This window comes from Nothobranchius furzeri, chromosome 2 (assembly GCF_043380555.1).
Source record: "Nothobranchius furzeri strain GRZ-AD chromosome 2, NfurGRZ-RIMD1, whole genome shotgun sequence".
Classification (NCBI taxonomy): Eukaryota; Metazoa; Chordata; class Actinopteri; order Cyprinodontiformes; family Nothobranchiidae; genus Nothobranchius; species Nothobranchius furzeri.
In genome coordinates, this window is record NC_091742.1 from 55,075,842 (window position 1) to 55,100,588 (window position 24,747).

Sequence of the window (24,747 nt, forward strand, 5' to 3'; positions counted from 1 at the left end):
TTGCCGCTGGCCACTGCTGCGGGTCGCCTCCCGTGTGTCGAGCCCTTACCCATGATTGCGGTTTTGAGTAATGAACCAGGGTGGGAGTTTGTAAAAGCCTCAGGAATCTTTTGCAGGTGTTTAGAGTTAATTAGTTGATTCAGATGTTTCAGTTAATAGCTCGTTTAGAAAACCTTTTCATGATATGCTATTTTTTTTAGATAGAAATTTTGGGTTTTCATGAGCTGTATGGCAAAATCATCAATATTAGAAACAATAAAAGGCTTGAACTACTTCAGTTGTGTGTAATGAATCTAATATATATATGAAAGTCTAATGTTTATCAGTACATTACAGACAATAATGAACTTTATTATCAGAAGGACCTGTATGTGCTGTAATCTAAAGGAGGTCCAGCGGAATATAAGAGTGTGTAACTTTTTTTGGGTAGTGTGTGCTCTGACTGACACGGCTGTAGGTTAAACGTACACATACTGTTGGAAGAGGAAGAATAACGGGAATCTTATAACTATGAAAAATTTTGAAGGGTTTTTGGGCCAATTTGAAGCGTTTATTGAGAAAAGTTATAAGTGATTAATATTACTGGTTTTAATGGTTTCAATTTGCAGAAGCAGTTTTACATCCTTTAAGACTGTTGGTTTTCAGTTTAATTTTTCACACTTATTTTTTGTGGCCATTTTAAAACAGTTTCAATCTCGAAAATGATTTGAAGTTGTAGACAAGTATTTAACCCTTTGATGCATAATGGCCACTATAGTGGACAGGTACTCAAAATTATTTATTTGTTTTTGCTATTAAGCACAGCTGTTGAAGACTTTATTGCATTTGAGCCTCTCCATTTGGACTTTGGTAAGCCAAGCCAACATTTTTCATGTTCAGATTGCACGCTGTCCACTGAGGTGGACATATAATTAATTATTTGTAAATTATGAAATTTTACAAAAAATCTTTGTTGAAATTTGTTTCATTCACACCTAAAGACGAATGAAAAAATTGTTTAAAAAACCATGGTTGAAGATTTCATAATTCATGCATCAAAGGGATAAGAAATAGCCTGGCAAGCCAGACTAAATAAATGTTTAAATAAATGTATTATTTAGTCTGGCCACGCTCCATTGACGGCTCTCGGTTGTGGGGCGGGTTCTACCGTTGTCTTTCAAATGATCTCCGCATTCTACTGGACAATGAATGTGACATACTCTTGTTTCACTCTGTTGCATCATCCCACCCACCAGGCATATAGAGTGCCCTGATTGGCCCACAAAGCGGATAAAGCTCTGTGATTTGTTCACTAAGCAGATAGGGCACTATGATTGGCCTACCATTATGGACCAATCACAGCTCTTTATGTGTTTGAAACCTCTCTAGAGAGCTGTGATTGGCTAGCCAGAGTCCTGGTAGGAGCTGCTGAGGTTCCAATGGAGCATGCCTAGACATTCTTTGCAAAGCAAGAATTTGGTCTAGTTCACTAGGCTAGATAAGAAATGTTTACACATCCAATAAAAATGTAGCGTGGTTGTTTCAGCAGCATAATGACAATTCTATTGGTCTTGACCCTGGATGTCCCAGAAGTGCTATATTTTGTTGCTGGTGGTGGTATTTATATTTGTGTAACTGATGACTGGGTGAAGATAAATGAAATAATCACAAGAAATGTTTACAAAACTTGAAGATTGTTGCTCTCCTAAGACAGCAGCAAAACACTTTGGTTTGGCTGTGTTCAGCCTAGCTGTTAGCCTGTCAGTCTTGTACTTCATCTCTATCTTCTCAAACAGAAGCTGTTAAGGAAAACAGAGAGTAGAAATTTGTTTACTTTTCACAAGGAGCAAGAACTGTGGATGTACCACAAACTGTCCAGTAGAGGGCGGTGTTACAAAGATTTAGAAAAACAGAAATTTCTTTCAATTATTATTTTTTTTTAAATCTGCAATCTCAAAGCAAATCATTTGTTGTGCTCTTAAAATTCAGCTGTTAGCTGGACAGACGAGAAGAAAAGTTTATGCAATGGTCATTTTCTCTTCAACATATCCCCAAATCTGTCCCAACAAGAATCTGCTGCCACCCCAGCAGCAGTTACTGTCGTCCCCTCTGTCTGAGAGACTCATGCTGCTTCATCGGCTCGCTGTTTGCTCCTCTGACTGAAATCAAACACCCACATGACTCAAGTTGTCATTTCCACATATATGTATTATATATTCTGCAGGAATGTGTGTGTTATGTGCACAGCAGCACAATTCAGGTGGAGTCCACCCTGCTGTTAGCATATAAAGGTCAAAGGTCATATTGATTAACCCCCTCAGGTGGAGAATCAATAATTGTGTAAGACAACGAGGAGGAACCAATGGAGAGGAGGCATAAGGAGGCACAGAAATCAAAGAATCTGCAGCACTGAGCTTCTGTAGGGCATTTGTAATGAAATGGGAGGTTAAAAAAGGTCAGCCAATCTTCTCATAGCCCTGCTTCAAAATAGAAATCTTGATATTTGTTTTAGCAAACCAAATGGGCATTTTGGGTCTGGAAAAATGCTGGTTGCAGGAGTAAACAAACCTCTGGAAAGGCGTAAACACAGCTTGGTGAAATTAAAATAAAAACAGGCAACAAAAAAAAGAAAAAAACTGGGGAGGGAGTCGGCAACTGAAGAACCTGATTTAACAGGAACTAGAAGGGAGCCAGACCAGAGTTGAGCTTCAGACAACAGGATTTGGAGCCTTATTTCCTGATATTTGGATGTCTCTGCTCTGACTGGCTAACAGCAACACGTCTATGCCGCTAACTCCGTTTGCTTTGCAACATTGATGCTTTATCTTCACAAAGCAAATAAGTCACGCCCATCTACTTCCTGACCATGGGTGCCAAGGAGAACTAAAAAATGAATGCAAGTCAATGGGGCTAAAAACACTATTTTCTTATTCCGTTTGTTATGTGCCACATAAGCAAAACTCATTAGTAAAAACTGGTCTGAGTCCAGATGGACCCTGTTCCAGAGTGATGGTGCATCAGGGTAAGAAGAGAGGTGGATGAAATGATGCACCCATCATGCCTAGTGCCTACTGTACAAGCCTGTGGGGGCAGTGCTATGATCTGGGCTTGCTGCAGATGGTCAGGTCTAGGTTCAGCAACAGGTTGTGCTCCTAGAATGAGGTTAGCTGACTACCTGAATATACTGAATGACCAGATTATTACATCTTCCCTGATGATACAGGCATATTCCAAGATGAAAACTCAGAATCCTGTCGTTTTCCACTCCCCACTGCTCCAGCTAACTTCCTGAACACCAGCTGTTTTCCCCTTTGTAAAAACTCATAAGGTGTTCTTTCATACTTGAGACCTCTGAAACTTTTTTCAAGATGAGTGAATGAGAACTTTTAAATTCAATTCCATTGTTTTGAAAGAGGGGGAAATTGCAGTAAGGAAACCAAATACTAACTGTGATAAATTGAAATATAAAAACAGCTGTGGAAAAAACCCATAGATCCTTGTCCAAAAGGGACCTGAACAATAATTTACTTGACTAGATGACAACATTTGCAGCATGCCAACGACTAGCACAGCTTCAAGCTAGTTTCTTAATCTATGTTGAAATTCCTCTAAAACAAATAAAACCATTCTTTAGTCGATTTGTATTTTTATTTTAACGATAACTCGCACAGTTCAACACTTTTCACCAAATAAAAAGCGAGCATTGAATACAAAGGAAGTCACGCGACGTTGAGCTCAGGGTTTCGGACAAAAACGGAAGTGGCTGTGCGGGACTTCTCTTGCTCCTCTTCGTGTGTGTGGTGGTCTTTGCTGGAGGCGGGACTGGTTTAAAAAGGGCGTTTACGCTGTTGTGCGTGAAGCAGGAAAGACGTGTCCGCCTTCGCATCTGGTACGTTTTTTGACCAGCACTGGCCGTTAGTCGGACTGACGTCGCCAGCAGCCTTCTTGTCCATCAATGGCCAATTCAACCTTAAATGCGCGTAAGTTTTGAAGCCTCTTTTTTATGCGTGGGCTGCTAATATTCTGCTTTTCTTGGTTTATATTTGGATTAACCGACCAGTTAGCATGTTAAACTGGCGTGTGTGCAGTTTAGCTAGGGAGGAGACGGACCGTAGCCTTTAACAGGAGATGCTACAGAAAGAGCGTCCAACTTTGACATTAAAGTTAACAGTGTTCACATACGTCAGCCTTAAGCACGTGCTTCCCTTATGAATAATGGCTAATTTCTAACCCACTGACTTTGTTCTATTTAATTATTAATATATTTAGAAACAAATTTGCCACTCGGAAACTTCCAATTAACTCTTAATTTGAAAATCATCTTACTGGGATTCACTTCCTGCTCGTAGGAAACACTTTTCTTATTAAACTTCCGGCCATAAATATCTTCCCCTGACAAAATTGTCCTGGTTTAGCTGCAGTTTTTAAAAAGTCACACCAAATGTGTTTAATTAACCTTTCTCTGTCTCGAATGGAGTTAGACAAGGCGGGATTATGTCGCCTGTCCTTTTTAACCTGTACCTTGACGAGCTGTCTGTTACTTTGAATGATAGTAAGACTGGATGCTTGGTGGGTGACCGCCTTGTAAATCATTTAATATATGCAGATTACCTAGTCCACATGTCTCCCTATAGCGCAGGCCTGCAGCAGTGAGCAGTTTGACATCCTGTTTAACCCTAAAAAGAGTGTGGTTATGATTGCTGCTACTAAAGGGGACCTGAAGCTTAATTTTCCATCTTTTAACTTAACAAATCAGGTCCTCGAAGTGGTAAGCAAAGTAAAATACTTGGGGCACATTTTAAGAAGTGACCTCTGTGATGACGAGGATATTAAGAGGCCCTCTTTCGTTCCTTTTGTACTCCTCTCTATACAGCCCACTTGTGGTGCAACTATAGTAAGGTAGTAATGAAGAAGCTTCAAGTGGCTTATCAGGATGCTTTTAGAATCCTCATGAAGCTCCCTAGATGGACCTCTGCAAGTCATATGTTTGTTGTGAGTAACATCCCTACTTTTCATGCGCTTCTGAGGCTCTTCATGTATAAATTCATCTGCCGACTGAGTTTGTCAGCTAACGCTGTTGTTAGAGCACTGTCTTCTTTATCTTACAGTGACACGAGGTACTCCTCAGTCCTTTTTAAACATTGGAACAACTGCCTATATGGTTTGTAATTAGAATGTGTTTTTACTTTTATTTTATTCTTGTTATGGACATATCCCATGTCTGAAATAACGTTTGAATGAATGAATGAATGAATAGTCCAAGGAAATAGGCTGATAAATAAAAGTAACATGACTGATAATAAGAGGGAAAAAAACAAAAATAATGACTCTGGTAATGAGAGATCAGTGATTTCCCTTCAACTCCGTCTTTAAAAGCTTAAAGCAGAGCTTTATTTGTTTAGAGCTGGTGTGTTTGTTCTCTTAGACCATGCTCCTACCCTGAATCTGTTTCAGCCCTCAGAAGTCTGTGGCTTTGTGAAAAGCCATGTCTGAATCACTGTCCAGTTAACCCAGTGATCCAGGGTGTGTACTTAGAAACAAAAAAAACCCTCTAATTCAATGTGAAGGTGCATTATGTCATCAGCAGTTCAAGTTAGAGGTTCAGTTGCAGCCTGAAGAATGAAAGAATAAAATAACTCATTTTATTTATCTGAAACTTTTGGATTCCTTCATTTTCTGGGATCAAGGAACACTTCTGCTCTAAGCCTACCAATCCAATTAGAGGAATCCTACATTTGATTAAACCCACAGATTATTTAACACATCTAATGTCACACAAATCCAGCCTTTTACCACTTAAGAAATGACGTTTTAATTAGTGGGTATTTTTAGTTTTCTACTTGCCGTTTGATATTGTCAAGACTGCATAAACATGAAACACACAACAATTAGCACATGAATTTAAATGAATTATAATTTTTTTAAAAACATTTAAGAGTAAGACTACAACAGGATTATAGAAGTGGAAAATGTGTTCTGTAGTTTCTATGTTTCGATATCAAAACTGAAGTAATGAGAAGAGATTGCAAAAGTTTTCGGAAGTTTAGACAACTCTGTCAGTTTGAGATTTGTAATCGGCAGCAGCTGGTTGCTTACTTTAAAGAAATGCAAATGATAAAAGCTGCTTTATCATATTACTCTTGATTTGTTTAAAGATTAAATGACGTTTATGTTAAACTGAGTCCAAGTGGTACACTATCAAACAGCATAAAGTTTTAAAGATCTCATCCACTGAGAAACCATGTTTTGTATATATATATATTTTAAATACGATTGGTCAAACTGAGTTGTTTAAAGCAGAAATCTGGAGTTTTATCTCTGTGGGCACCATCTAGCAGCAAAAACGCGTATTGCACCTTAAGCCCCTCTCCTTACTTCATTGACGGCTGGAAGCAACGCCTAATCCGCTTTGCCTTAGACCCTGGATCGCACATATGTTGTACTGCAATTTAAATGAAATCTAATAATGTGTGTTTTGACCACGCCAGCCACGTACTTTGAGATTTATCAGCTTGTAAAAGTTCGTAATTAGCATGACTACATTTTAGACCTCGGCACATCACCACAGAACCTCCTCTCCGGTATTGTAGCACATACTTACCACATGGCCAGATTCATGGTGGTACTTTCCTCCTGAAGGAAGGATTTGAAGTTTACTGAACTTGCAACCATTTTCCCTCTGTTTTTCACCGTGTCTGGTTTGATGACGTCACTTTTGTGATGAGCATTTGTAGTCCTGGAATTATTTTAACACAAAACTTAAAATAATGCCCCCCCCCCACATTTGAACGTAAGATGCAAAATGCATCTTTAAAATTCACGGACATCATATGTGAAATCCATAGAACATAACAAGCAGAGTTAGATAATAGCGTTTTTTGCCCCATTGACTTGCATTCTTTTTTTTTTATCTTCCGAGGACCCATGGTCCAGAAGTAGATGTAGACAACCCTGATTCATGCTTCTCCGTCAGCTCCAACAGGGAGAGACATGCACGCACGGACGGACATGTTTTGTCCTCCTACTTCTCCGTCTCCTGGGGAGTGCTGTAAAGCAATTCCCTGCCAGGACAGCAGATGGCGTAGTGCTGTTTTGTGGTATCCTGTCATGTATCCGGTCCAAGATAGTGTGTTGTGTTTTTTTGTATATAAGAGACTTATTACCACAGACACATTTGCCTCTCATTCTCCACCTCTTCATGCACTCGCCACCTCTAAACCCACGTTTCCTGTCATTTCCGTCCACAAATAAAACGCTTGCTGCACATCTTTTCACTCCTCCAGTCACGGGGGAATGAAATGTTCATATTTTTAGAGTTTTTTTTTTGCGAGATGTTCTTCAAGCTTCTCCGTGTCTGCCGCTAGTTATCCTTGGCTCTCTTTATGTTTTTGAGGGTGCAATGGCGGCGGTGTAGCCGACAGCGGTGCCTTCACCAATCACACGCTTGCGTTCTCCGTCTTGACGGACGGATGTTTAGAAAAGAGAGCTTGAATCTGTCCGTCCTTGCGAGGCTCTCTAGCAGGCCCGCAAGGACGGATAATGGCATTGCGTGTCTCCGCACTGACGCAGACACAGAAGATTTATGGAATTAGAATTTATGACATTGCATTTTTATTCTGCGAAGTTATGCATTTGATTTTTTAAACTTAAAATACACCAGCAAAAATCCCATCTGTAAAAATTCAACTGCAGAATTTCAGCTGCAGAAATTCAACTGAGGTGATCTCAAGCTAAAGTAAACATCGGTTGATGTCAGGTGGCTTTTAGCCAATCAAATTACGTCTCACTGATCACATGACACCAGAGAGATGTCGACCAGATTGAGTGACAATTACTTTAGTTTGTGGAGGGGGTGTTGTTTGTTCCGTCACCGTCCGTCGTCCTTAAAAGTATGTGTGTGCTGTGTGACTAGTCTACCGACTCCATTTGCTCCGCAACAATGCTTTCTCTCTACAAGTATCATATTATCGTTCCGCTACAATCCGTGACAGCGGAGGAGGGGCATGCGGTTCGTTTGGCTACCGTGCATTGTCCGTAACAGCAGGATGAGGGGTGGACACTTGTCCTGGGGGGGAAGGGGGCATCAGGCTTTATACAGTGCTGGGGGAACCCTGCTTGTGATATATGTAGAGATAAAAAATCATTGTCGCAGAGCAAACTGAGTCAGACGAGTCACATTGATGTTAACCAATTGGGTGCAAGATATTTTCATATCATGAAAATGAATGAGCAAGACTCCAAATCCTGTCATTTTCAGCTCCCTACTACTCAGACTAAAGCCTAATTAATACTTCTCCGTCAGCTTCGCAAAGGATAGATGCACACACATTGACAGATGTTTTGCTCTTGGACTTCTCCATCAGCTGGCGATTGTTGCAGAACAATTCCCTGCCAAGACAGCGGAGGGGGCGTAGCGCTATAAGGTATCGAGCCACCATTACAGTCACATATCCGGTATTCATAGTGTGTTTACCATTGTGTTTACATTGTTTTAAACTTGCGGTCTCCGTCACTTTCAACGAATAGTTACAAATGGGGGCAAGTCTCCATCACCCTCTGCGAGCCTGTCGGAGAGCCTGTGCGTTGACGGATAATGACGTTGCGTGTCTCTGTCCCGACACAGACGGGGAAGTATACATTGGGCTTAAATTCGACTTTATTAAACGTGAACGCCAAAGTAGATTTTCCTCAGATAACAACTCATAAGGCATCCCTTCATACCAGACCACAGAAACCTAATCGAAAGATGAGTGAATGAAACCGTTTAAATAGAGATTCAAAGAATCCCCTGTTGTACTCAGTGCAAGGTTTTAGTGGAGTTGGTCTGCAAATTACGTGGTCATGGTAACTCGATATACCAATGAAGTAATATACTTCTCGTGATCATCAATTTTGATTCAGTGAGGTTTGTGCACATCCATTTGGGTCACTATGAAATTGATGAAAGAATAAGATGGAATGAGATCTAGGTGGGGAGTATTTTTTTAATGCAATTTTTAAGGTGTGCATAAAATTCTATGGGTTCAGTTGGGTTCAGGGGCACACGGGGATCATGTCCTTCTGGCTTTAAATGCAATTTCCTGAGTTGCATCACAGAAAACCAAAGATGCAACACTTTTCAATTCCATTAACAATCACTTCTCAGCTGAATTGCCCTATTTCCTCAATAAGTACAAAGATGGTCACATTGTGCTCTTGTATTGTTTTGAACCAATGTGTTCTTCCTGTTATGTAATCGGTATCCTCGTTGAGTAAATGGTCAGATTGGACACGAGGAGATTGCTAGAAAAAGTGTTGTAGTTAAAAATTTATGAGAAAATGGTGGACAGTCACTCTGTTCAGAGCGAATGGACTCAAGAGTCAGACTTCTAAGAGTTTGTCATCTGTTATTTGGGAGGAGGATATTTTTAGCTTGTTTGTCATTGTGATTCTCAGCAGTGACATCTTGTAGATAATTTCCCATCTGTGCTGCATTCTCACACGAGATGTTCAAATAAAAGGAAAATATGTGGTGAGTGTTGTCAGCTATTCTCAAACACAAAACTGAAGCTATTAAAGGGACATAACTCTGGTATTCAAAAAGGAAAGCTGACTTGTCATTCCCTGTCAACTAAAAAAAAAGAAGCTAGTTTAACATGTCATAAACTTAGACACACACCCTAAATTTGCACGTCCCAACCCATTTCAATGTTGGCAATATAAAAATGATGGTATGGAAATGCTAACTGTAGAACAATGCTAGCCCAAGCTACTGCAAACATCCTTGTTGGACGAGTGGAAAAGAATGTTGGAGCATTCATATTTCAGGATGCACTGGAAATATTCAGATTTTGAATGAATAGATCCACAGCTTGTGGTCTAATTGGGTGTAACCCCACCTGCACCACACACACACACCCAGTTGTACGCAGGCCATGGTGAGACCTAACAAAGTGTCACAAGCTGTATAGAGACTGTTTTTACAGTTGTAAAAATAGTTTTAGATCATCTTACAAAAAAGGCCTGAAATATACGTGTTTAACAATGCGTACACGTGTTTAAAATGACTGCCACGTGTAACTTGCGTTCATTTGAAGCGTCATTTGTGTGCATCCCTCTAAATTAACGTAACACGTCCAAATGCTGCAATATACAGTGGGCAGAGTTGGCAAAACAATTGAGACATGTAAACCATGGTGACTTCATCTCTGGTTTAGTGGTCTTTCATACAGTCTAAGATACCGCTGCTGTCTTATTTAAAATTTTATTTTTTTAGCTGTTTAGTTGGATCTCTTCTATTTATTTGACGCAATGTTGTGTTTGGTTGTACCCCACAAACCCGGCTCTCTATCCAGTCTGAGTACTCTACTGTGCCCCCTAGTGGAACACTCCTATATTATGTGCAATGCCGTGCAGCAGCAAGAATGCGCAGCCTGCGCCAACACAAGGTTAGAAAACCGATATATTCTGGCCCTAAGAATGCAAAGGGATGATTCTATGACAATTGCCAAGATTTCTTGTAGCTGCAAGTCTTGTTTAAAAATTACTAAACAATTTCATTGAATTAGAGTTGGAATCAACAAACAATAGAGCTCTGGGAGTTGATGTCACTTCTCCCAGCATGCAACAGTTCAAATCGAAACGGCGCCATATTGGCTGGCAGAAGCCCGCAGCTGGACTATTTGTTATTGTCAGAAAAATCAAACGGGAAATATGGTAGATTCCTGTTGTGCCCCAGGATGCAGAACAGACACGGACGACATAAGGGATGAGCCATCTACAGGACTCCCCAAGATCCGGAGCGCCGCAAACGTTGGATCATTGTAATAAAACGCACTAGTGACCGGGCTAAAATGAAACTGTGGGATCCCGAGAGTAAAGGTTTTCGCTTATGCAGCGACCGCTTCATATCAGGTACTTAAACCAATGTTTCCTCAACTGTGTATGGTATTTATTTTAAATGCTTTTATTACGATACTTAGTGGGCTTCCTAAACTTATTTTGGCGTGACTTTTTCTTATTACTCATAGCAACAAGTAAACGTCACGTCAAATGTTGCCTCGTGAGTTCTGCGTGCTGCTGTTTACGTGTTTTATGATCACAGCAATTAACCTGCTAAGCTGTATTTAATTTTTAATCAATTGTCAGATCACACATAAAAAGCACTTTGGATTGCTATTATCTGTCTCACCAAGACAGATCTCAGACAGATCCTGAGACGATCCTGCCTGATATATTTATTTTATTCACGGAAAAAAATCAAACTGGTGATTTCTCTTGGCGTTCAGTTTATACATTCAAGCAGCACAGCCAGAGTCCGCAATAAAATTTTTTACTCACCGGCCAAGTTGGCTGGTAGATGATGAAAATCTACCGGCCAAGCATATTTTTTACCGGCCAAAATTCTAAATGATTTAGATCTACCTAAAGCATGTTATTCTATATTATGTTGATTCCAAACAGAGTGACAAAATAATTAAAACATCAATTAATGAGAAAAAAAAAACTCTTGTCATTTTTACTATTTATTTATTTTTTTATTTATTTATAGAGATGTTTTTATGAACTCTTTCATTGAAATCTAGTCAGACTCCTTGTTTTCTCTGTCCATGAAGTCTGGCCTCCTGCTTCTGACACCGTCTTTGTGCCAAAGCATTACAGCCTCATTTGGGTCATAGTCCTTGATCTCTGGAGAACACAGCTGGACCATGAGAATATGAAAGTGTGTCAGGGCTGGGGTTGTCACGGTAAACGGTGTAGCGGTAAACCCCAGTAAAAAAGTTGACAATAATAATAACCGTCTTGTTTTAAAAAAAAATTATCTCGGTAGATTACCGTGGCTGCGGTGTAGGCGCGGTGACCCTTACCAGCCACCATATCATTTGCTGAAGTTGCCGGCGGCACATTTGCACTTTGTTGTTTACGACCAAAACTTTCTTTAAGCTAAAGCTGAAATAATGGCAGGAGGAGGAGACTGCAGCGCTCGGGACATTTATTATCCCTCAAAGAAGACAAAGTGGGAAGTACGGGCAATTTTTTTGATATTTGAAGAATGCCGAGGGACATTTGATAGAAGACGGCTATCCTGTTTGCAGCACTTGCAGGAAAGTGTCTGTGATAGGCAGCAATGCTTCAAATCTCATGACACATCTACGTGGCCATCATAATGTAGCCATTGTCTTGCGACTCCTTCATCTCCAGTTCGCCACTTTTCACAAAATCTTCTGGTTGCCACTGGTCCTGGTGGTTTTTCTTCCAGTTCGACAAGTTTTTTCTTTTGGAAGGCTGGCTGACTCCAGTTAAAAACCGCCACATTTGACAGCTAATTTCAACACGAAGCTAACTGCTAACTTGATAAACGGATTGAATGGGATAGGCGGAAATGACGTTGGATGCGGTGCTCACGTTTCGCGTATGTTGCATGCAGGCGGGAGGAGTATCACAGAAATCCATGGAAGATGACTAATTGGTGCAAACATTTACTCGCTATGTGGCAGATAGAGCTCAAAAATTTACTCGCCAAATGGAGCAATTTGCTCGCATTTGGCGGGTGGCAAGTGTTAATTTCAGACCCTGAGCACAGCACTATTTAATAAACTACTTACATGTAAATCTGTTATTTGTCCATCCATTCATCTGTTTATCCGGAGTCGGGATGCGGGGGCAGTAGCGTCGAGAGGCCCAGACTTCCCTCTTCCCAACCACTTGGGCCAGCTCCTCCAGGGGAATCCCAAGGCGTTCCCCGGCCAGGTCCAGTAAGAAGTCCGCTCCGACAGCTTCTGGCATTTTTTAAAAAGTATCCCAGGGGCACAGTAAGGGTCGGAGATGTTTAGTCTATTTAATTTCAGACTATATAAAAGGATTTCTTCGGTTTTAAAGTGTGAAGTAAACTCCGAAGTAAAATCAAAGCCAATCCCGTTCATTTTGTTAACCTTTGTTGCCTGCCAACATGGCGTCCACTCTAATAGTCGCGTGACGTCCGGAGCTCTATACACAAAAAATTAAATGTAGTGAGAAGGTTACGAACAGAAGAGAAGCTACTGAGATGCAACACACTTTCTATTTTATACATTTTACCAGCACTTTCACTTCTCATTTTAACACCACCAACCAGCAGGAATGGCAGCAGCAAAAGAGTCCTACAGGAGACCATCCACAAATGTAATAGAGATGTGCGTGTTCTGGTTCTTTTGTCGCTCTGACCTGACTATAACAAATTGGCTGATTTCACTCTATCTCAAAGAAATGCAGTCAGCAGAATGCTGTTTTTTATTCAGGTAAATCTGAGTTATGATTCTGGGAATGTAAACATCCACATTGAAGATGTGTTGGTGTAAAAGAATTATCGCTAAACAATAATAGAATGGCAATGGTGCATTTAAAGATGCAACAAAAACAAGATCTGATTTGAGTTTGAGATTGGCTGATCAGCCATCAAGCTAATCTTGCTGAATATTGGTCGACTGTGATCATCAACCAACTTTTTAAAGATTGTTTGGGGTGCATCTCTAAACATAGCATCACTTTTTAACCCTTTCAGTTTAAAAAGTTTGTAGCCATGGTGCTGGTGTTTCCCCTCAAGTAGGGGAAACGGTTTCAAAGCAAAGCAGTCTCAGCATAGATAAAGTTGGTAATAATAGTGTCTGCGTCTAGACTATTTAAAGTTTATCACGTTTGCTGAAATCAAAAGCTTATCAACAGATGAGTGAAATGACCCTCAACTGTATTCTGATGTTATATAACCAAAGCAGGGAGTTGGGACACACCCTGTTTAAAGTCACACAGCTCCACACGTTGACTCAGCACATTCACAGTGGGAATCCACTCAACCACCTGGCTCCGTTTCAGGACTTCCACCTGCTGTGGCTTTCAACAGATCTCAGTCTTGGCTTTAAATCCCATTTTAAAACCTATCCTCAGCTTTTTCTCTCATGGTTATGAATGCTTTAAATAGTTTTCTAATTGGTCAGTTTCTACCGTGAATCAGTTTTAGTGCCAGGACTGTCTGCTAATCTTGTCCTCACTATTGTCATTTCTGCATATAATCACGTGAACACATTTGGTCACAAGACGGTCAGCGAGCAGACAATGTCCAGTGTGTTCAGTCAGATGCAGCAATTGAGTGGGACAATGGGGGATGACCGTATGGTCACATGGTGAAGGATTCAGATGGACTACGGGTCTTTCAGTGAGCTTGTTTTAGCATGAGTCATAAGTAATTTGAAGATTTAGATTTAGAGATGTAAGTATTCCATCTTAACTGTCCGTCTCTGTCCATCTTGGACCCCCCCCCCCCCATGTCATACACGCTGATGTAAACAGGGATACAGACAAAAGGCTTTTTGTGTTTTCTGCTGAATTAACTCGTGATGCATCAGCTGAAGAATCCATACGAGCTTTAACTAATCGCACACCTGCTTTTTTCATCCATGAGCAGATCGAAACTTGTCTAGATTTGTTTAGATGCCTAGAGATATTGTGCTCCTGCTATGATTTAACGCCTTCTAACCAATCAGATGTCTAACACTAGAACTCCGTGGGTTTTCTGACCCCTTCAGCACTACCAGAGCTAAGCCAATTGGAAGGTTGGTTTGAAAATAATAACTCTGTAAGTTTAGAGAATCAGGTTTAGTATTTAAGCAATTCAGAAAACCTGTAATGGCCACATTTACGAGAGACTACCATCCATAAGTGATTAGGATACTGAATAAAAGCAACCTAGTCAAGTGGCTGCCCTCTGATAGAGATAAGGGTACCGCCAAATGGCTCATGTCTGGAAGTTCTAGTGTGAATGAGCATATTTTTTGGGCATTTCTCTTAACATAGGGGCTGTTTTAGTTTAACCTTATTTCAGTTTTAATTGTATTGTGCCAGATCACCACAAAGGTCCAATAGCTTCAATTTAAAATTCAGTTTAAATGGAGCCAATTCACTACGAAGGTCGGTTTGAAGTATTTTATAAAAAACAAAGCTGTATTGTTATCAAAACGGGTCCAGATTAAAATTCATCCTTTTGTTTTCCTCTGCTATCTGGGTTGGGCCATGGGGGCAGCAGCTCTGTAGGAAAGTCGCAAACCATACTTTCTCCATCAACCTTTACCAGTTTGACCATTCTGACAAAATTCTCAAGCCACCTCAGCTGGCTTCTCTTGCCGTAGAGAAGCAGCGGCTCTATTCTGAGTCTCTCGCAAATGACTGAGGTCTTTAGTCCATCTCTAAGGCTGAGACAGTCAGCCCATGGAGGAATCTCATTTTGGCAACTTGTTATTACAATCTTGTTCATTCAGTGATTACCCAAAGTTTGTGACCTTAGGTGAGGATTGTGACAAAGATTGACCTGTAATATTGAGAGCTGGCTTTGCTTGTTTTTTACTACAACCAGCTAGTTCAACATTTGCATCGCTGCAGATGCTTTCCTGATCCACCTGTTGGCCCTACACTTGCGTGAGCAAGATCCCAAGGTGCCTAAACTTCACCACTTGAAGTAGGACCCCCCTCTCGATCGAGTTGGCAATGGAGAACCATGACCTAGGATTTGGAAGTAATGATTCTCTTGTTTAACAGGAAGAAACCTCCAGGAAAAAACCATGATCAGAATGGATAGCTTACTGCTTTGACTTGCTGGGGTTCAAAGAATTTAGAGTTCAATTCAAATCATTTCCATATTTGCTCATTCAGTCCTAATGACTTCAATTCAATGAAAATGAAATACTCAAACAGAGCAAACAATAAATACAAGACAGTCAGAAAACTGCATCAAGCTTTGACTTTGGTTCAGCCTTGAGCTGCTATAGGGTCAAAACTAAAACTTCACTTTTCAACAGAAACTGTCCTCGGGTAGAGTCAGAGTGACTTATTTTTGGTGAGAGTGAGGACAGAAAGACAAACAATACAAGGACCCCCAGCTCCAACTATAGACATTGGGATTTTCCTCCTTTAGGATCCCGGACAACCCCCCACTTAGGTTTTGACGGAACCTCTCTGCGACCCAACTCTTCTAGTGGTCAGACTGTCTAACAGTTACCTCTGAGAATAACAGAAGGTTTTACTCAATCAAAACTAAGCTGAGTCCCATTCTGTCCCACTCTGAACTTGACTGTTTTCCACACCTTCATGTCCTCACGCTTGGACTACTGCAACTCTCTTTTCACGTGTCTGAGTAAAACCTCCCTGAACCGTCTACAGGTGGTTCAGAATGCCTGTGCTCAGCTTCTGAACAAGTCATCCAAACACACCCACATCACCCCGCTTCTCCTCCAGCTTCACTGTCTGTCCGGTAAACTTCAGGGTTCATTTCAAGATCCTGGTTCTGGTCTATAGGGCCTTACATGGACAAGCACCATCTTACATTGGTGATCTTCTTAGTCCCTACACTCCCAGCAGGTCCCTGAGGTCCAGTGACCAAAGCCTACTGGTTGTGCAGCACCAGGCTAAAGACCAAAGGTGCTGCTGTGGCCCCCAGACTCTGGACCTCTCTCCCCCTCTTATTCATTTTATCTTTCCCTTTTTTTATATTCTTATGATCTTTCCTTCTCCTAAGGAGCCATCATTGTTGCTGCTTTGGTTCATTCTGTTACTTTTTAGCAGAAATGGAAAATCTGTGCAAATATTACCTTTTAAATAATTCTTGTAAATGAGGGAAAATGGAAGAATTTCAGATCTTATCTTAACGGTACTTAACTTCCTTGAATGTATGTGAATCATATCAGAGTTTTCCAGGACTTTTCTTCTGGAGCATTCTTGGGAAGCTGGACTTTAGTCCTCTTAGGTGTACAGGTACAAACAAAAGGGCTACAGCTAAAGTTTATGACCCTTTTTTGATTGTTTGTGATTAGATTATTAAGAACACACACGTGACCAGTATTTAGCGTGGGTCTGAGTGCTTTCTAAGACTCTAAAATGTTTAGATATGGATAGTTTTGAATGTTTGTTTTTCTGATGGGTTTATGTACCCGTTTTCTCCTCTCCTCTCCACCAGTGGACAACTCTGATACTGGGAAAACTCCAAGCTATATAGCCTATATACTTGTGCCGGCTTTCTTCTTGCTGGGCATCACCGGGGTGCTGATCTGCCAGGTGCTGAAGAAGAAGGGCTACAGGTGCACCACTGCCCAGGAGGATGAGCAGGTGTTTGAGGAACACATTGATCCTGAGCTGGGTGGAGGTAAGGTGATCCGTCCTCTCAAAAGATGGGAGACCTTTTAGTGTGTGCTGTGCTGTTCTTAGGGGTTTGTTTAGATACTTTGCAAGGTGCCTTGAAATATTTCCGAGGAGGGATTGTAGGGATCGTAAAGTCATCTGTAGGAATTATGGCAGAGAGATCGAAAAGGATGTTTAAAATTGGCTGAGAAAGGTTATTAAGACTAAAGGTTCTGACGGTTTTCTTTCAGGGTTGTTTTTTTTACTTGGGGGAAATGGCAGTTTTGTTGTTTTGTAACTTAAATTTAATGTAAAATTGGGATGATTGTGATTTTGCTCTAAAAGAAAAATATTTTTTTCACTTTAAAATTATTATTATTATTATTATTATTATTATTATTATTACCACCTTACATTAAATACCATTATTTACTCCTAAAATAAAAATATCTGAAAGGAATGTTTTAATTACGGGTTAAATTAACATTAAAATATCACTGTCTGCCTTGGCTTTAATTTAATGATGTATTATTCTGTTTATGTTTTGTTTTAATAAGAATAAAATAATGTTTATTTATAAACCTCCAAACAAAGCACTGCACAGATGAGCACTAAAACATCAATTAATACATAAAATGACAATGCAAGGCATAGAATGAGAATAAGCATGAGCGTCTTAAGAACAATTTAAAATCAACGACAGATACGATGAATAAATATATTAAGACACAGTAAAAAATAAAAAGCAAATCACTAGTGATGGTTAATCAGGGTAAGTAGCATGCCTAATGTCCAAAGGGAGTGCGTTCCAGAGCAGTGGAGCACGATATGCAAATGCACGACCTCCACTCGTCATGCGCTTTATTAGAACATTCCTTTTTGCTTTTTGTTTTTTTAGATATGTCAGACCAGTATTATCTTCCCAGTTCTTCCAGTAACTCCATGACAGATCTACTGATCAGTAGTTCTAGCAGCAGCAGGAAATCGGTGAATTCCCAGGAGCTACAACTTTGATATGATGTTGGGATTTTTAATAACATCTCCCACCAAAATATTACATCTTTCAGAGCCATTTTCTGTAAATGGCAGGCTTAATAAGGCCGCTTCAGTCCACTATCTGCTCTGCAGACACAATAACATGGTTCATAAAACGTAGTCTCTACATTTGTTTATTAATTTCCAAATGAGTCACGCATCTATGTAACGTTTTGTACTCTGCAGCCTTGCGGTGGTGAGAATCGGGGTCAGAAATGAGGCATCATGGTTTCTGACTGCTTTCACTCTGCTGCTCACAAACGCCAGCCACATTCCTGAGTCTGCTGAGATGAGTCCGCATGTGATGATGAAGTAGTTACACTAGTGAAGTCTTACTGAAATGTTTGGGTTATATTTGGCTGTTTTGCCCCTTTGTTGAGAGAAGGCGCCTGTCTCTTTAAGACGTGGATGCCTGCTTAAACCAGGAAGACATGTGGCGATCACACCACTCTTCCTCTGTGTTCTGACTTAACCAGGGGTGTGTTCAGCTCAGTTCAGCGAGGTTAAACAGAAAAAACAAATGTCCCAGGATGAAAGCTAGACTATAAACCTGCAACAATACAGCTGTGTTTCTTTAGAAAACCAAAAAATTCCTTTTTCCTTCTGCAACAATTTCTTTATCTAATAATCTTTCTTTCTCACCTTTTCTGAATACGCTCAGGCTTTTGTTTCCTTTTTTCCTTCCCATGAAGGAACTAAATGTCCCATAGCTGCCTGGCTCTGGTGCGTGTCAGACAGCAGAGTAGTGGCAAGGGTACACTTCTGACGCCATGCTGCTAAGATGAGCCGTTTCTCTCCAGTCTCATAGTGAACCTTTTAAAGGGATTGAGTTTTTCGGTGTGGAAAGGTCATGAGCAATCCTCCCACTGCAGTACACAACTCTTTTAATGACCTCAGCTTGCAGTAATAGTTTAATTCTAATAGAACTGGTAAGCTAACAGCTAGTCACAGTGGGTTCAAGACAGAAGTGGATCACTACTAGTGGTGGGTGATGCATCAAATTCTCCACGTATTATTTCTATTTATTAGTTGTGATCAAATATACATTTTAATGACTAAATTTCAGCCATTTGCATCGACTAGCACATTAATTTTAATCGTAGGGGCAGCATTAGCTCAGGAGGTAGAGCAGGTTGCCTACTGATCTGTAGGTTGTAGGCTCAATCCAGGCTCTTAGCACAGAATACTGCTGTTGTGTCCTTGGGCAAGACACCTAACCCACCTTGCCTGCTAGTGGTAGTTGGAGAGACCAGTGGGGCCTGTGCTCAATAGCCTTGCATCTCGGTGCGCCCCAGAGCAGCCGTGGCTACATTGTAGCTCATCCCCACCAGTGTGTGAATGTGTGTGTATGAATCATGCACTGTAGTGTAATGCGCTTTAGAGTCCTCTGACTCTGAAAGCCATTATACAAGTGTGGGCCATTTATCATTTAAAGGTGCAATATGTAAGAATGTTTCATCCTGTGGTCCAATTTTGTTATTGCAATCACTATCTCAATACCGTTCCGTGATTTTTCAGGGAGCACTTGCTACATTTATTACGGAAATGCTTATCTGACATTGGAGGAAGCACTTGTTTGGTGTCTTGCTGTTAGCTTGCTATTGTAGTTTTGAACGACTCATAAAAGTAAGTAAAACTCCACGATTGACTCATTATGCAGTGCACCTCACACTCACTTCTGTAATATTGAGTTGTTGGTAACTAGGGCTGGGGGTAAACGATTATTTTTAAAACGATTATTCTGACGATTATTTTATCGAATAGTCGACTATTCTAATGACTATTTAGACAATTAATCAAATGATTATTTTTCTATTGCACAGTTAATAAAAACCTAAAAATTTCTAATAAATTCCTCAAAAAATTGATAAATTGTTACTGTAATAGAGTAAACACAGGCCTTCCATTTTGTATAACACTGCTTTAATTGTGTTGGTTGGTTATGTTCTGGTGACGTGTAGAACTTGGGAGTGCAGGCTGCTGCCTGAGAAGTGGTTGAAGACGGAGTGTCTCCATGCTGCTTTGTTTTGGTCACTTATGTGCGTGAGGCGAGTGGTGTTACGACTCTTTCTGGGGAGTTTGGCTCGTGTGCAAAAAGGAAGGGACAATAACGTGTGATTTAAAAGTTAAAATGATGATCAGGTTTATTTACAACAAAAAATCAAATCTTTCCATCCACAGGTTGGAAATTAATAACACTAATTTTGCCTGTGGGGAATAAAAACAAAAGTACAAATGACTAGGGATGTCCCACTGGGCAAAGATTACAGGGTTCTGGACCAAAATAAGGATCTCCAAAGGTCCAAACTCTAAACTGGGTGGTTAAACCAAACTCAAGGTGATATTTTAAACTAAACCGAAAACCCACAACACTCTAAATGTAATAAAAGGGAGATCTACACCACAAAAAGATGAACTCTAAACCAAAACAAAACAGCTTATCCAAACGCAAGAAGCTGTTAGCAAAAACGCTAACAGTAGTTTTACCAACGTTAAGTTCAAGTTACCAAGTTTAAATAAACTAAAAACACCCAGCAAACAGACCAGCACGGAGGAGAGACTGCTACCACCAAAACAGCTCTCCTAATGTCTGAAAGTAGCTCCTTTATGAAGGGAGAAACGCTCCCGGTGATGTTCTACATCCGCGGTAGAGACGGAGCAGCGCATCTGACCCCGGAAGTTGTTGTCCGTTGCCGGGAGACGAAGGCGGGCAAAACAGAAAAGGAATCTAGTAGCGGACGGACGTTGTTTCGGGTCTTCGGTATTTGGTGGAGATGTTGGTGAAGGCGGAGAAGAGTGCGAACTAGAGGAAAAACGGGCAGATTCCTCCTCTATTTACAAACTCCTGGGGATGCAACAAGTGCGCGTGGTGCGTCGACTACCGGATCCGACGTCGACAAATTTTTAGAATCGAGCCGTCGACGTCATCGAGGCTTCGCTACAGCCCTATTGATAACTGAAGAAGTAGATTGAGATATTTTTCGGTTTGACTATTTGCTTCTAATTCAGTCAGCAATGCTAGCTCAACGTTAGCCTCTATTCTTCTTTATCTGATATTAGGGCTGGGTGATATGGCCTAAAATCAATATCACGATATATTGAGGATTTCACCTCTAACGATAAATGGACGATAACTACAGGTGTGCGCAGAAACAAAAGTTGTCCACTAGATGGGGCTGTCATGTGTATTACGTTGAGTCACATTTTTACGTGACTCAATGTGGTACAGCTTCTTAAAGGGACATGAACGTTGCCAACCTACACACATTTTCATTTTTTTATTATCAAATTTATTGACCTGGGGAAATTTCTCTTAAGAGTCGGAAATTTCAATAACGATAAATTTTCGATTTATTGCCCAGCCCTACCTGATATCAGAGTAAAACAAAAGGATGCCGTGGCTTCTTAGGGGTACAAGAAACAACTTCTGGGTCGTTCCTGTTCACTGGTTTCGGTTCTTTAAACAACTCTGGAGCTTTTTTGTCTGCCGGCGCCAAATTGCAGATGCCGGTGCACCAGTGTTAGCTTGCCGGAGACACCGCAACCTCACATACTCACTGATTGAACAGTAACTACACCCCTCTTTTGTTATTTTTAAGGAGAAAAAGTGACAATCCTCCATACAGCTGAGAATGAAATATGTTTCAGTATAGCCTTCCTTCCAACATGACTGAGACATCAGACTGTAGAATTCTTACAAATTGCTCCTTTAACTTTAATGTTTGGAGCGAGTTCTCCATCTTGCTTGCTAAACCAGAAGTTGTGTGGGTTTCCTCCCACAGACCAAAAACATGCATGTCAGGTTGATTGGAGACTAAATGGTTTCTAGGTGTGAGTGAATGAATGAGTGAGTGAGTGATTAATGTTTTTTGTTTCTGTCTCTGTGATGGCCTGAAGACCTAGCCATGGTGTCTCCCACTTCTCACTGTAGTGTCTGCTGGTGATAGACCCCATCTACTCTGCAACCCTCCCCCTACTGAGTATGAAGTGGTTTAGAGAACGGGTGGATGGATTACCTCCACAGAAGTTGGCAAGCATTCAGAGACTGAGATCAAATGACAAACAACTTGTGTCTGAGGAAGAACAGCATTGGATCTTGTTTCTTGGCGTGATTTTGTAAAGAACACTTTGAACAAACCTGTTTTTACTGAGTTTAGTTGATATTTTTTCTTACCGAGATGGCCAGAAACTCACTGGCAAGTAGTTTGGTTACTGTGCTAACTTATTTATTCTGGTATATGAACCATTGTCTGCAAACAGTGGTCATTGTACTATAAAATCAAGAATTTCATCATATTTCTGGTTAAAATGTCATTCACTTATCTTGACTTGCAATGAAAAATACTGCTGTTCCAACAACTTCTCAGAGTTCTGATGAATTGGGTCTTGGTACAGTGTCATATCTGAAAGCCAGTCTATTTGTGTTTCTGTCGTTTGGGTAGGGGTGTTATCTGAGTGTCACGGTGTGATCGTGAGTCAGAAGACGGGTTTTCCTCCAACACATGAACTGAAAGGCTCTTTAAACATTAGCCTTCCGTTTTTATTTTGTGCTTCTAGATAAGTTGTAGTGTTGGATTAAATGTTAAATGGTGGATTATATTTGGTTCTATATTGTTTATTGCAATAAAACCCCAGATTTTGGTATATTAACTAGGGCTGCACGATATTAGGAAAATCTGTGATGTTCGATAACAATGATTAATATTGCAATTACGATATTACTTGCGATAACTCGGGAGCAAAAATAATCAAAAACAAAGAAATTAACAAAATCATAAAAATGAGAAAAGCTAAATGTGAGGAAAGGGAAAAAGAAAATGGACAAAAGGAAATCAGTGGATCTGGGAAAAGCAGAATCAGCAGAAAGAGCTAAACAAAGCTAACTCAGGTGTTTGCTAACCATCAAAATTAAGTGCCGTCTGCCTCAGGGGCGGGCATCTAACCTATGAGAAGCCACCCAATTGGCCAGATGGGTGAAGAGCTCTATTTGATTTGTTAAAAAATCATAATGCTATTGTTTGATTGATAGAATGCATTTTGTGTAGCAAACATTTCCATTCATTGCAATATTTATCTGTTCTTTGCGATATGCATATTGTGCATGCTGATATCGCGATAACGATATATTAACGATATATTGTGCAGCCCTAATACTAACACTTCATAATCACTACTGAAATGACAAAATTAACATCATGGCTCATTTAGGCACAGCTGCGTCGATCTCTATACCAACATCAGTTTTACATCGCAGGAATTTTCTGAGCAGAAAAATATGAAATCACTGCATGTAGTGCCTCAGGCAGCACATGTCCTCGGGCAAGTTATAGCAATTTATGGCTAAAAATACCATTTTCATAACTACGTTAAAGTTTCTGTTCATTGAGAAACTTTAATACTTCACTCTGAGTTGTGTGTGCATGCTGAACGTGAAATTCTCAATCAACTCTCTTTTTCCGCATTGGCCGCAGAAAGGAAATAGATGGGAAATCAATCGGGTCAGAAAAGCTTTCTTTTCTAAGAGTGTAACAATGTTCATTTATCATATGGTCACCAATCCAAAATGCAAAAATTGATATAGTAACTATTTATCAAATGCACAATTATCTTGAAAATGGCTTTATTTTGAAGTCTTGCTGACATGCCGCGTTCCACCTGTTAATGCACATTATCAAACACGTTGAATGTAGGAGCTAGCTGCATCATGGCGAGCCGTGGGAAAACGGGCAGTGAAGAAATGGCGACTCCCCTGGGAAATTATTGGGTTCAATCACTTGTAATATTTCATATTGATCTGTGGACCCAAAATAGAACCAAATTGAAATGGTAATCTGAAGTAGTTAGAGATTTTGGCAAATATCAAAGTCTAATCAGCTGCATTAATTTGTAGTATTGTGACCAAACTAGGGATTTCTACCCCCCAGTCTCTTCTACATTACATGGGAAATTCGTGTTCATGCCCACCTTCACTTGCAGCCACAAAAGGTTTTTGATTTAACGTCCAGGAGAGAGCAGCGTACGTCTCAGCTTTTAGAAGCTAACCGTTAACGTTAGCAACCCCACAACATAGAAAAACACTTTTGGGCTTGTGTTTTTTGTGGAGATAAAACCTAAATCTTGTATTTTTACCTGAGAAACAAGGGTGAACAAAGGCAGCGAAAGAGTCATGCTGCTGCTAGCCAATCAGAAGTGAGATTTTAGAATTTTATGAATATTTAGGAAGACTCAAAATCCTGCTGTTTTTTGCTCAGTCCTCTGACAACCTTCTACTCCCAGAAACAGGAGTGTTCTTTTATTTTCAGACAGAAAACGAATCACTGGACATTCATTCATACTAGAGGCACCAGCAGAATTACTTAGAAGTTTTAAAACATTACAGCTGTTTATGGGTCTTATCTTCTATTCAGAATAAAACCCTCTATCCTTTTATTGTTCAATGTTAAGAATCATTTTGGAGTTTTGGGAAAAAGTTAAGCATAAAGAGTTGATCTCGAGTCATTGTGCCAGCAGGAAAATGGTGGTAAACCTGATTTTCTCTTATGTTGCTGTATTTAACGCACATGTGCGCACGGAGCAGGCATGGCTTTTGCCTCCTGATCTGACTCGTTTGGTTGC

General features: G+C 40.3%; 1 protein-coding gene across 1 annotated transcript in view; it reads left to right on the top strand.

Moving 5' to 3' along the window:
* The first annotated feature begins 3,816 nt into the window (after positions 1–3,816).
* The window catches only part of rell1 (RELT like 1), a 47,070-nt gene continuing 26,139 nt past the window's right edge, over positions 3,817–24,747 (top strand). The window contains exons 1-2 of the mRNA XM_070546640.1: positions 3,817–3,959; positions 16,937–17,122. Of these exons, the coding sequence (XP_070402741.1) occupies positions 3,935–3,959; positions 16,937–17,122 (211 nt within the window). The 5' untranslated portion in view covers positions 3,817–3,934. The remainder of the gene's footprint in view (positions 3,960–16,936; positions 17,123–24,747) is intronic.